At 39.6% G+C, this 14,067-nt stretch overlaps 1 protein-coding gene across 2 annotated transcripts in view; it reads left to right on the top strand.

Annotated features, from left to right (window-relative positions):
• The window catches only part of EPB41L4A (erythrocyte membrane protein band 4.1 like 4A), a 117,428-nt gene that overhangs the window by 62,045 nt on the left and 41,316 nt on the right, over positions 1-14,067 (top strand). For both annotated transcript variants that reach the window (XR_014616926.1, XM_084225533.1), the window contains exons 8-10: positions 2,402-2,489; positions 4,559-4,647; positions 5,024-5,087. Coding sequence is in view for 1 of the 2 variants with exons in the window: in XM_084225533.1 (XP_084081659.1) it covers positions 2,402-2,489; positions 4,559-4,647; positions 5,024-5,087 (241 nt within the window). In the remaining variant the exon portion in view is untranslated. The remainder of the gene's footprint in view (positions 1-2,401; positions 2,490-4,558; positions 4,648-5,023; positions 5,088-14,067) is intronic.

The following is a 14,067-nucleotide window of genomic DNA, read 5'->3' as shown; positions in this document are numbered from 1 at the left end:
ACGTCTGAAGGATCAAGCAGTGGCTTGGGAGGAAACGCTTGGTGCTGGAGGGGAGAATCCCTCAGTGCAGGCAGGAGAGCCGGTGTTGTGCTGCTTACTGTGCCCATTTCAGGCTGGGAGATCTGTCACTGGCTGGTGCTTGGTGAGTCAGCTGCTGCTGTGTTTTGAATCAACATTTCACACTGCCAGTGAGGCACAAGCAAAGCAAAAATGCCCTTGATATTTAGCTTTAAAAGCAGCTTTCAGTGTTGCTTAGGGCCAGAAATGGCACTCAGGTGCCCTTTGTCCATCCAAAGGAGTGTGTGTGTGCCAGCCACATGGCTGTCACTTTGCCAGCTCTGCCATTCCCCCTGGCAAAGACTGCTTTAGTTTTGGGATGTGTGATGCTGAGGAGATGTTTTCGCACACAATGAAAATGAAACACTCTTTGTACTAATGGGAGTTCTTTCAGTCCCTGACAGTTCTTCATCCCTTCATGTTCTGGCTTCTCCATCTGCTTTTGGGCCTCTGGCTTCCATCTGCTTCCTTCAGAAGCTCCAGCTCGCATCTTTGCTTCCTTCAATATTTTTGCAAATTCAGTTTCTAAAACACGGCGTATTACTCTGAAAGTATTTATGAAAACACGCTCAAACAATTTATTTGACATTTGAGCTTTTTGGTCCTTTCAGAGGCAGGTGAGAATAGAGGAATAAGTGCATCAGCATTTTTCTAAGCCTGATCAGTAAGGAAAGACTAATAGCAGGGTTTAAATTGGAGTTGTATTCTAGCACTAATTCAGTAATGGGATAATCCATTTGGCTCAGGACTGGTATTTAGCCTGCTTGCAAACTCAGTGAGACAATACAGCCCCTGTGAACATTTTGCTTACATTTCTGAGATATACTTGCAACACTTTAAATTTAAAAATCAAACTGCAGAGTAAATTTTTACAGCAAAAGTGTATAAAAGACGTGGCAGATGTGACATTACTGATGTGCTGAATATCCAGTGTTCTGCACGTTCTGAATACAGATAATGAAGGACACTTCTACTGGGATTTAAAGAAAGGGATTTATCTTACGAGCATCAGGTCTGCTGCTTTTCCAGGAGTCCTTGGAGAGAAGAGCACCTGGAAAAGTGGCAGTGGATAAGATGAGCTGAAGTGGTCCATCTCCCAGATACATTCTGAATGCCTTTAAATATCTATTGCATTAATGCTAGCAGTGCTGCTTCATGTCTTTGACCTTGGAAGTCCTTTTTTCCTTGTCAGCCATAACACAAAGTTGGGAAAACCTGGATGGTAGCTTCTAGGCTGGAGAGAATGGTGACACAGGAAGCAGGAATTGGGTGCCTATTCAGGACTTTTCCAGATCTTTGGTCAAAATGTTGAATGCAGAATGCTCTAATTCACACCTTGAATTTGAAAGGTAGCACATCCAGTGAAGTACTTCCCCAAGAAAACCAACAGGATGAAGCAGGATATGCATATTTTTGAGCTGATGTTTTTACAAGATGTGCTGTACTTCCCCAATAACAGTCCAGTTGCTTTCAGATAAGTATTAAAAAGAAGTGAAAATGAAAACATGGCTTCAACAATTTCAGGCTGACAAAAGAGAATCTTCTTCTTGTATCAGTGACAGATATTAAGCGAAGAGCAAATGAAATTCTGAGGAAAAGGCTTTGAATTTATTTAGTTGTTTTGTTCTTTTTGAAAATAAGTCAATTTTCGGTAATGTCAAATATGTTCCTACCAGCCAGGATATTTCCCTCACCAGTTTTCCCAGTTTTTTCCTGCCAGTGGTACTTTTTTACTGATGGATTGATATCTATAGCTAGGAAGGCAGGCAGGATCTTTGAAATGGCTAATCTCATGAGACAGACTCCAAATCTTGTTTTCAACATAGCAGACCTGGGTGCCACCAGCTGGTGTGACTTACTGTAGGCAAGATTTTTCTCTGAAGTTACCAACCTTGCTTTCAGGAGCTTCAACACTTCTATCAGGAAATAGTACCCCAACCAGTAATACTATTCCTGCTTTTTTAATAATAATGTAATTACTGGGGAAAAAAAAGGTTTTTTTTTTTTCCCCAGTATAATGCATAATGAAGCCTGAAAATGAAATGTGTGAAGTGTGTTTGTGACAGCAATGAAAAGGAAAAAAAAAAAGTATGTATGGTATGTATGTATGTATATTTGCATTAGGCAAACATTGTATATATGATAGCATATATGTCTGTGCTAGGAGACCCCTAGACATCTAGTCTTACCTGGAATAAGAAGTTCAGAACTGAAAAGACCATGAGAGTCTAAAAAATTGGTAAGAAGAGCTGCAAATGTGTCCAGAAAACTATATTTATTAATATGATGTATTTCAATATGTTGATTGGAATGACATGATTCTTAAAAATAATTGTGTTTACAGGGGTCAAGTTCCTGCTGAGGCAGAAGTGAACTACTTAGGTGTGGCCAAATCTTTGGAAATGTATGGGGTGGATCTCCATCCTGTTTATGTAAGTATTAACTGAAAAATAATTACTGCACTAATGTGTGAAACAGTACGTATGTAGTTTTGTTGCCACAGGATAACTGAAAAGGGAACACTACCCAAGAAATGCAAAGGAACACATTTTACAGACAGAGAGGATTCAGTTATTCATACATACAAAAGCTTAATGATTTTCAGATCAAATGCTGTGATTGTGTTACGCCTGTAAAAAACAATCAGTTATACTCTGGATAAAAACAATTCAGATAGAAAAGAAGTAATTTGTGCAAGCGTCAGGAGACATGAGTGAGGGTTATCACCTTTGTCTTTGACAGAAGAATATGCACATTATTTTAGTTTAAATAAGAGCAAATGTGTCCTGAAACCTTTTCAATACTGTTGAAAAAATTAGGGTGGAGTTGCAGTAGCATGTCTGGCTTTTAAAAATACTTTTTGTCAAAGTTTTGCTAAAGATCCAGAGTATGTTTCCTTTTTTTCCCGTGTTGTATCATGCAGCATTGCAAGTTGTCTGTATTGCCTCAGAAAACCCCTCCATTTCTTTTGCCTGTCAGCATTTATGTTGGGATTGGATCCAAGTCATCACCTGGAGGCTATGTACTCCTGGTGGAAACATCATTCTATCTTGTTTGAATCATTCTGCTTGTGGCAGGCATTTTTTTGACTAAAAGAAAATCAGGAGTTCAAATGGGGAGTTGTAGTATAGATAGTTCACTGAATTAGATGTCAGTAGTTTGTAAAATTACTTGAAAGAAAATAAGGAAATCAAGATACTACCTGAAGATTAAATATGTATTTCCTCTGAAAAGTGTGTAGCCTGCAATATAAAGCACCTTTTAATGCACTCTATGGCTTAATTACATTCATATCCCAGGCTTTGTTCCCCTCCCACCAGTGGAAAAATGGGGAGTTACTGGAACAAGATCCAACATGATCCAACAAAATCATGTTAAATTAGTACAGCCTGGAATTTTTTTGCCTCATAACTTGCCTTTGTTGTGCAATGAAATCCCTGCCTGGGTAACCTGTGAACATCATTGTTCCTTCTTAAATCACATCAGCAGCAGAAGCCCTCGTTTGAGACAGAAGCTGCACACATGACGGGATGCAGTTATTTTCCTCCCTTGGTCATATTAAAAGTGAGGTTGCCTTTAGCAGTCAATTCACTGAGGAGCACAGGGAGAGCTTGCCTGGTGTGCTTGACCTCTGCTAGCCCTGTAATCACACAGGACACTTTTTCAGTGTCCCAAGTCAGTGCCTCTCACAGTTGATAATTCTGCTGCTCACGCTCCGCTGGTTTAGACTCGCAGGGCTCTTCCTCATTGCCTCAAGTAGGCAGGTGAGTGAGCTCTTCCAGCTGACTTTATTTTAACCTCATGCACTAGGGTTTGCACTCTTTCAGCTGTAAGCTGCTTCTGGTTTTGGTTATTGACTGTTAACTGGGGAGGTGGGGGGCTTCTGAAAGCAGCAGGGCTTTCACCCTGTTCTCTCCCAGTGCAGTTGGAGATTTGTCTCCTGACTCCAGGAGCGGTTTCCTTCCTAGGAGCTGATGCATGTGGCTGTTCCCTGCATACCATTGCCCTTTCTGAACAACAAAAAAGAAGCTTGACTCTCCCAAGGGAGCTACTTCACTTGGAGGCAGAAGCAGCTGCCACTATTTTAGGAGGGAGAAGGCAGCTGTGTGGTTGTATTGTAGGTCAGAAAATTACTGTTTACTTTCAGCTGGAAGTTGGGATATCTGGTGCATTCATGCCTGAATAAGGAGTTCAGTTTCTGAGTTTTGGCCATTTGCCAAATAGCAAAAATTAATTCAGTAAGAAAACAGAAAAAGAAGGTATTTTTGTTTTTCACCATGGTGTGAAATTCTCTTTTTTTCCCTCACTGCCATTCTTTCTTGCCACTTTTCCCTCAGAACTACAAATTTTCATATAGAAGCTTTCATAACTAGATTGAGTACTATTTTCCCATTTGTACAGAGTGAAACAGTATATTTATGTGACCAGGATGAATTTCTCACTGGATCTCACTGATGCTGTGATTCTACTTGTATGAATGACATAGGTTTTTATTTTCTAGGGTGAAAACAAATCTGAATACTTTTTAGGATTAACACCCATAGGAGTTGTTGTCTACAAGAATAAAAAACAAGTAGGAAAGTATTTCTGGTATGTACTATTTAAATGTGCAATATGCACTAAAACAATAACAATGTTGTATGGATGTCTACAATTTGTGGTATCTATTTGAAAGTTTAATCATAGCAATATAAAAAATTTTACATAGAATTCTTACTATTTCTTTGGATGATGCATATTTTTAATCCTTTAATATTCCAGGTGATAGATCCCTTTCACCATACTCACGCTGAAATGTTTATATATCACTGATTGTCTGCTGACATCTAGGGCGTACCTGAAAAATAAATCTACCTGTGAATATTTTTTTTGTCTTTGTATGCAAATGTATACAACTTTATATCTTATTACACATGAAATTAAAGGGTCATGAAGTTTGGTCTGTCTTTTTTTCTTAATATTACAGGCCTAGAATTACGAAAGTTCACTTCAAGGAAACACAGTTTGAACTTCGAGTCCTGGGAAAAGATGTAAGTTTTCATTAAGGCCTGAAAAGATCAAAAAAAATAATTTTAGGTCTAATGAAGGTGGAAATTTAGTGTGTATGTTGAAGTCTAATTGGTTTTATTGAAATTTACTGTATGAAACCAAATGTAGGTGAAGGGAATCTCACAAGGCTGTCAGGCACAAAACAGGCAGCCACGTTCTATAGCTTGAAACCCATTTGCCAGAGCTTAACATCACTTTGCACTTAGACCATTTGAGAGAAAGCAATGTTGGTTCCAGTGGGGCAAGGACAGCAGGTTGATAGGAAGAGAGGAGTTTTTAAGATGCAGTAAGTAAAAAAAAAAAATTATCCCCTACAAAGCATGTGGAATAGGGAGAGGAGGAAACTGTTGAGAATTAAAAAACATAGTTGCAGTCAGTTTGTGATTTTTGCTGTCTGGTTTAGTTATAAGTTTAGTTAGCTGAATATGTTTTTTTGTATGTCTTTTTGGAACATGAAGGTTTTTGTAAATAGTATTAACTTGCTTAGTATTAAGGGCAAAAATCCCCTTTACTGTTTATCTATGTGTTTTTGTTCATCCTTGTAATGGTTGTCAGTCTCATCCACGGTTTTTCCATAAGGACATTTCTCTTGCTCCTGTTGTGGACAGCATTTCTGGTGTCTTTGCAGATGTCTTGGCAAATCTCTCTTTTGTTACTCCCAAGTGGCTTGTTTATATTTGGTGTAGTAATCTATGGGAATTTTATTTCTGAAGGTGTGTTTGTTGAAATAGGAGAGTTATTTAAAGAATGGGGGAAGGTTGGGAAAACTTTTCACCATGTTTCATGTGAAGGGTGAGTGATAGTTCATGTATAAACAAGTCTGAGTTTGACTTGGAGTGAATTGCTTGGAAGTGAAGCTGTAGCTTCTCTTTGATGCCACAATTCCACAGTTTTATTTTAACCGTGTGGAATTGCAAAGGCTTAACATGCTGCGTGGAAAACCTGGAAGGTTTTGGAAAAGTTGAGGCTGTGAATATTGGTGGCTGGTGAACCCTTACCACTGTGATCATAAGGCAAACATTTTGACAGAACTTGGTAGTTTCAAGCCTTGACAGGTATTTCTAGGAAATTGTTGGGTAGAACAGTAAGTACAGGGGTGTGTACCTTCACAAAATTCGCCTTTGCAACTAATACTAATCTGAAGTATTTCTACAGCACTTCATATCCTAAGAAGATCAGGAAGGGCCAAAATGGCACACAGAGAAATCTTCTTTTTCCTTTTTTTAACAATCTGGGGGTACTTTGAACAAAATTATATATTGGAATAAGCAGACAGTAACCTCAGTCTCTGGATTAAAGTTGTCATAACAATTTATGCTCTTCTGCACAGAGGAGGAAAAGCTCATCAGTGTATTTGTGTATGTTCCAATACTCCTAAAAAATCTGATTAAAAATTTTTTTTTATTCCTCTTGTGATTTTTTTAATAAATGCTATCACTTTGTCCTCCCATGTGACACATGAGTGTATTATAGGAGAGTAAATATGCCATTTTCACTCCATCCTGCCTCCTGTAATATCATTTTACAGCCCAGGGAATTCATACTTTCCTTGTATCAGATGTGGTATACCAAGTCTGGCATGTCTGTTCCAGTTAGTCGTAGAGATTCAGGAGGAGTAAAAATAATGGGGGCTTTCCCATGTCTTTAAATTGAACTTTATGGCATAAAGTGAAGGAGCTAACACCATATAACAGAGCAGATTACTTCTGGGTGAACCAAGTGATGTTCCCTTTCCATATGTTGTAAACACTCTCTGCAGGGTGGGTTTTGATCCATGTTTCCACACACCAGCTCCCCTTATTCACACTGACAGTCACCTTTCCCTGCTCATAAAGAGGAAGCTGTTGGTGCCTTTAGTACCAGCAATGCTCTTCCCCTGGATGGAGTTACTTAGGCTAACCTCCTCGTTGTTGCTTGCTGAGATTGGTGTGAAGTTTTTTCAACCATGCCAGAAGGATGTGTGTATTTCCCACTAGGTGGGTGGAAATGGACATCTGATCTTCTTGACAGTCCAAATGTACAAGAGTACCTGAACCCTGCTGTTGTGTCTGTGTCAGCCAAACCTATGGCTGCTCATTTTCTTGTTTACATTGCTTCACTTTTCATAAACTTGGTGTTCACTGAGCAGAAGACGTTATTGCTTAGTGTCTTATAATAAAGTAAGCTGCTTTGGCTTTTCTGTTTTGTAGTGTAACCTCTTGTACTTTTTCATATCTCTTCCAGGAGAATAATTCCTGTATATTTAGCTGCCTGATATTTTTTTCCTGCACACCTGTTACTATTCTGTACGAGCATGACTGTCAGTACTTTGGTTCTATCTTTCACTACTTTGCTTGTATTATATGTTTTCTCCCTTAGGTCATTGCCCCTTCATAAACAAAATATTGTCTTTACTATTTGGCCATCCATGGACGTATGAGACTGAAGCGCTTTTTCAGTGGTGTTAATGACTGAATCAGCATTTAATTGTCCCCCTGTATGAATCCATGCTGTGAATTCTGAGCTATAAAGGCCTTAGGTCCTCCCTGGCACCTTTAAGCATCAGCATGAAATTAGGAACCCTTCCCCTGCAAGGGCTTCGCATGTTCACATTCCCTGAACATGACATAAAATGACCAAGAACTTTTGAAGATTAAAGAAGTTTGATTCTTAGAAAATTGAGAAATTAATCTAATGCCTGTGCACAGTTCCTGGCAGTGTGTCTGTGGAGCAACCTTGCTGGAAACAATCCAGTAACACAGGTGGCTGCCAAAGCCCTCCCTCTCCACCAGCAAAACAGAGCTTGGTCACAATGGATGCTCTTTGTGGAAGTGAGGAGTGTAAGGGGTGCCCAGCACACCTCCTGGGTTTCCCCATGTGAGGAGCATGGCCTGCTTCCCAGATTTCTCTCTCAACTAAGGACATGAAAGGAAACAGAGGAAAACATGCTTTGATAGACTGTGTAGGCTGGGAATGTAAATGTGATAATAATAGGCAGGAGTGAGAGGTGTGGAGTTTTTTTGCCTGTAGGTACCAAGAAGGTTTGTGCTGTTCCCTGCACCCCGGTGCTGTTTGGTGTAACTGAGCCTTTCACTTTAGTTGCTCTGTGTCTGAACATGCACGTGAATGATTTCACTCCCTAGCAGGGTTTATGCAAAACTTCTGTTCTTACTTTTCCTGTTTCACAAAACAGAGAGAATTCAATGTGCAAAACACTTGCTTTCATCATTTTTCCTGTAAGAGAAAGGCCTTTTTGAATTCTGAAATTTTTATTTCAAGAGATCTTGAAATTTGGGTATTTTTGAGTCAGAACAATCTCCCAGTCTGTGCAGTTAAAGATTATTTCCACATTTTTGTGTGTTCCTCCGCAGTCTTCCATATTCAGATGAATTCACAAGGCAAAATGGGTAATGACTCTTTAGAAACAATACCAACGACTGATGCAAGTCCAAAGTACATAATCCTCCCCATTTTGTGTGGCTGAAACGTGTATAAATACAATATTTTTCTTTGTTATTTTAAATAGTCCAGAAAACACTGTAAATATGCTTTGTCTTTTTAATCTGCTTTTCATAAGTGTCATTAGTCTGAAAAAAAATTATGTTAATAAGGTGGTTCAGCTGTACCCCTTCTTTTCCTATCAAATGCTGTATTCTGTCTTGAGTTTCAAATTCCAGCCAGGAACTTCTAATTTGATTTATTGTTCCTGCAGCTTCTCGGGAACAGGATTAGAAGATACATTACTCTCAGTCTTAAGTCCAGTTTATTGTATGTGTAGTTTCCAGACAAAAATAGCAGTTTGATCTTTCTTATGGTTTAAGAATTACAAATGACTTTTGCATCATTTGCATTTGCACCCACTTAACTCAGAGTGATAGTAAAGGTGATATTAATATGTCATATTAAACAGTCTTGGCTTATTTTGGTTGCTTGGGGGTTTTCCTGTCATTTCTTCATTGCTTTCTGAGCCATCATGGAAGGACGATAGGATCGGTTCAAGGCCTGCACAAAATTAAATTCGCTGACACTAAGGTGGTACTGTGAGCTTTCTTTTTTCTTAATTCTTCCTTGGTGTTTTTGAATTGCTGTAATTGCTGTAAGGCTGAGATGTGTTTGCTTCAATGTTGACACGCAACTGGCACAGTTTTATCAATTTTAATTGCCAACTTGGTGTAATTTTCCTAAAGACCGACCTTGTGTAACCAGTAATAGTACATTGTTACATAAGCTGTGATTTGTCTGCATATGTCAATATATAAAGACAGAATACTTCCTATTGGAATTTAGAGCAGATGGCACCCAGGTATGTGCCTAAGAATAATTATTCTGGCAAAGGATAATGTTCTGGAGCAGTACCTTCGGAGCCAGCCTTAATAATTCTGTTCCACCTGCGGGTGTAGTGTGTGTATGTGCAGTGTGCCCTGCACAGGGCAAGGTCCCTCCTTGTGGAGCACGAGCACTCACTGTGGCTGGGAGGAGTGCTGTGTGTGCTGGCACGGCTCCTGGTGTGGTTTTGAGGTTTTCTGAGCCTGCATTGCTGGGAGCCCCTAAATGTCTTGTAAATCAAGGTAGCTAAAGCCTGCTCTGAATCAAACGGCCCCTTATCCTGGGAGTAATCCATGAACTCCAAGAACAAGGGAATCTTCTGGCCCTCAGAGAGAAGAGCTGTCATTTTAGGTGTGTGCCTTCTCTCCGAGCTGGAGCTGAGCTTGCCCTGCCTGGGAGCTGAGCTAGCTGGGCACAAACACCTCTGAGCCTGACAGCTGTGTAGTCAGGCTGGCGAGGCAAAGCAGGCAGGGAGCTGTTTGCCAAGCACTCCTGCACTTGTCTGCTAGTTCCAGAGGTGCTCTGTGCTTAGGCAGAGCGATGACCCCTCTGACTTGTCTCCTTTGAAGGGTTTTGTAACAAGCTTTTGATCTTTCACCTGAGAGGTGTGGGTATTAGGGTGCAGCACTGTTCCAGCTCCCACCTCTCCAGTGGAGATCTTGGAGGCCCTGCCAGATCAGTCTTCTGGCTGCTCTGGGAGACAGCATAAAACAGGGAAGGGCTGCAGTGTGTAAGCTGAATGTCTACGAGCTTGTAACGTAGACAAGCTATCTGCATCCACTGTGCTAGTCCCTCTCTCCTCCTGTGGCTAAAAAAGGTGGTGAGGTACTAGCAGGTGCTATGTTTTGGGGACTGTGGGACAAGTTTTCAGAGCTCCTAAAAGGAGAGGGATATGTAATGCTCGTCCTCACACTTTTTAGTGTGTCCCTTTGTCAGGGTTAGGAGGAGGCAGTCCCACAGCTCGGTTACTGCTGCCAGGGTCCTTCTGCATCTTCTGGTCCCATCATCCTGCCCCTCCCTTGCTTCTGCAAGTCACAGATGGGGTTGAAAATAACCACACAAAAATAAGTGGTGTTCTACTTGTTTGATCAGCAAAATGGGCTTCCTGAAAGAACAGACAAAGACCAAGATGGCTCAAAGGAGAGAGATCTCCAGAGAGTGCAGAGAGCCAGGACTGCTCTGGGAGCAGTTCTTGATTTACAGTGCCTCACCTTTAGTACACTGGGCACTCTGAAAGCAGCAGGATGCGTAGCCAGGAGAAGCTTGTGTTGCACCAAAGAGTACTGAATGACTTTGGAAGTGTCATTTCCTATAAATCATTAGCGAAATTACAATAGGTCTTTGTTTCTTTTGGTTCAGATATGAGGAAAATAAGCAAAACATCCAGCTGACACTAACTACCTGTAGGAAATTGCTGTGTTCAAAATGCTAAAAATGTTGTCTTTCATTGGGAACAAAAGGTCATGGTCTTAACAGGAAAGGCCATCCTTGCTTTACCTATACAAATCAATTAATTCCCTTGGGGGAGAAATGTTAATCCTGAAAGGTACTGCTGTTTTCAGTACTGCTTACTTTTTATATAGGCATTTATCAATTGTCAGGGTTATCACTACTCTTACAAGCCTTAAATAGTCCTAAAAGTAATATGGAGGCTGTCCTAAACCTGGCTGTGCTCTAAGCAGTGTCATACTGGACTTGGTTGCACTAAGTTACAGAATCCTTCCCAGATAAGCTGAGAAATGGTGAAAGAATCATGAATTGTTTCTCCTTTGATGAGGATGAGTGTTTTAGGCTCCTTTTTCTCTCAATAGCACAATTTTGTTGTGCTATAGAGTTATAGCAAGCATCAGTTTTGAGACCATAGTTTTCAGACATATGATTTTCCTTCAAATTCAAATAAATAAGCCTGGTTGTTTTGTCAGAAGGCTTGCTGGTCTGTCCCATGACTTTTAGGCAATTGTTTCTTTTTCAGATCTGAATTCCATAAAGTTTTGGTAAATTGGATCTGTAGGGTTATTATCCTTCTCTCACCTCCCCCCCTCCCCTTTTATTTTTTGTCCTCCCTGAGTGCCATTGATTGCTGAAGACTAAGTTTAGATGTTTCAGCATCATCAACATTTTTCTTACCAGCTAGGGTGAACTTTCTCTACCTTAGAAAATAATACCTTCATATGATGGAATCAGTAATTTTTGCTGGTCAGATCTTTCTATGATATGGCAGTGTAACTGTATGGTCCCTCTTATTGTCACTTACTGATTTTAATGTGTTTTCCTGCTGTTTGTTCTGTGTATGGGAAAGTTCTAAAACTATAACTTAAAGAAGACAAAAGAGATAATCAGAAGTTTTCCCCCAACTTTTCCCCCCTGTTGTTGAATGCCAGTGGCTTTCAAACTGGTCTAACAGTAAGATATGGCAGAAACACCTTATTTTAAAAATTCTCTTTAAATTAAAAAAAAAAATCATCATGTCTGTCTTCTCTCTGCCCCTCCCTTCCCGCATACCAGAAACTCCTTCCTTTGAGATTATGCAATTAAATAAATTTAAGTGCAACAGAGGATTCTTTGCCTAAAAGTAGGAGTGAACAAAGAAGGAGCAAGATCTTGCATATTAAAAGTGAGTCATTGAGTTATTTCCTAACAGAAGCTAAACTGACTCATCATATTGCATCAAGTTTGCCATACTACAATCCAGTTTGATATTATCCTTTTCAAGATGAGTATAGTTGTGTGGGTTTATATGAAATCATACTAGATGACAGTCTAATACAGAAATTGTAATTTAAATCAAATAATGAAATCCAAAGCTGTTTTTCTGCTATGTGCAAAGTAAGCAAACACCAAGCACCACTTTACATGTTTTCTTTAAAAGTTTTACAATGTAAAATACGTTATGATTTTTCAGTGGGTAGCCATTTTTTTGGTGTTTCTAGCCATCAGAGGGGAAAGAGCAATGTTGCTACTCTGGAAGAGTCCAAGATAAATTGATTTTTCTCCTTGACTATTTTCAAGATTTTTTGCAGGAAGCCTTTACTTTTCATGAATTAAATTTATTTTGTCTATAGGTTAAACTACTTGTGAATCCCGCAGAGAGATGATGATCCCTATCAAACCTGAGGGACTTTGGGAATGTATTTATGGGACCAATGTACTACAAAGTAATTTTATGATAGACACAGCAGTATCAGATGAATCCTGGGTTCCAACATTCTTGGTGGTCATTGTCTTACTGTACTGCCTGTATTCTTCTCTCTTGCCATGGAGAGTAAAATGTGCTTTTGATGGAAGACCAGACAATTATTTTAATTCCATGCCTGTTCCATGGCACTGTTCCAGCCAGACATTTAACTAAAATAAGGCATGAGAGAAAATAAACTCATGTATAACTTTTTTTTTTGTTCAGGGAATGAAATCTCTATTAGTCTAACCACAGGTGCAAAATTCTTTTGTTTTACTGTTATTTGTTTCAAGGTGAAGGAAAAGCTACTGGAGGAGGTAGTTTGTGGCTTTGTGAGGCTGCTTGACAGCTGTTAACAGGGATTTAACTGTATTTTTGTTATAGGTGAAATTTTGAATTCTAGAGAACACAGAGAATTCACTCACAATTTGCAAGGTGCTTGCAGATAATAATAAACAACAATAAATGAAGAGAGGGAGAAACTTGCCTGGGCTCTTCACTTGTGTATGCATGGCACTGCCAAAGGAGCAAGGACACAGATTGTTTAAAATCAGCTGCTGAAGCTCCCTGGTAACTCACCCCTTGCTGAAATGGTTCGAGACTCAGTTTTGTTGCAGGGGGTGTCATCCACGCTGGGCTCTCACATTGACCACTGGGGTTGCTCATTCTTTGTGCAAATCACAGCTGAAACACCAGGCTTGAGTTCACCAAGTAAAAATAGATGGAAGGGTATTTTTTGTGAACACACCTGAGGGTTTAGCTTGTTGGAAACAAGCACTGTGATGTGGCTGTTGCTTCTCCTTTTCTGTTGGAAGTATTTCATAGTTTGTATGTGTCCCACTTCTCTTTTCTCTGCCAGTTTGCAGAGACTGGCTTTTAAGCTTTGTATATGCTTTTGTTCTGGCTGCTGTTGTCTTCCTTAAGAGATTTTACTTTGGGTTTTAGGACTTTCGACTTTTTCTTAGCAATTTGAATTATTCTGAAGTTAGCTTTCTTTAAAAAAGAAAACCCTTCCCTTCCTCAGGTTTTTTTTTCCCCCCTCAGGTTTACCTTGGCCTGTTTTGTGTGTTTCCTCTGTCATTTCTTCATAATAGTTTATAACAGATCTTGAGCTCCTTTCTTTCTTTCTTTCACTTATTCTTGCCTTTTTTATACTGGTAATCAATATTTTTGATTGACATCTGAGCTGCCGTTTCAGAAAAAATCAGAAAAATAATTTTTGAAAAAAATCCCAAAAACTTCTGTGTTTTATTTAGGAAAGAAGCTGATGTATATGAACAAAGGAACATAAGTGTTTCAATAATCTCTTTTCTCTGTTTTTCAAAAAGAAAACCACTTTTAAATGAAGAATTCTACAGGACTATAGAACCTGCTTTTCTTTGTGCTGATTTCTTTTCTGCCATGGGCTGACCTGTGATGTCTGGTTCTTGTGTTCAGCAAATGAGATTCACTCCAATGGCAGGATCCCCCATAAGAACATT

This window comes from Fringilla coelebs, assembly GCF_963513975.1.
Source record: "Fringilla coelebs genome assembly, chromosome: Z".
Classification (NCBI taxonomy): Eukaryota; Metazoa; Chordata; class Aves; order Passeriformes; family Fringillidae; genus Fringilla; species Fringilla coelebs.
This window is presented reverse-complemented; position numbering and strand designations above follow the sequence as displayed.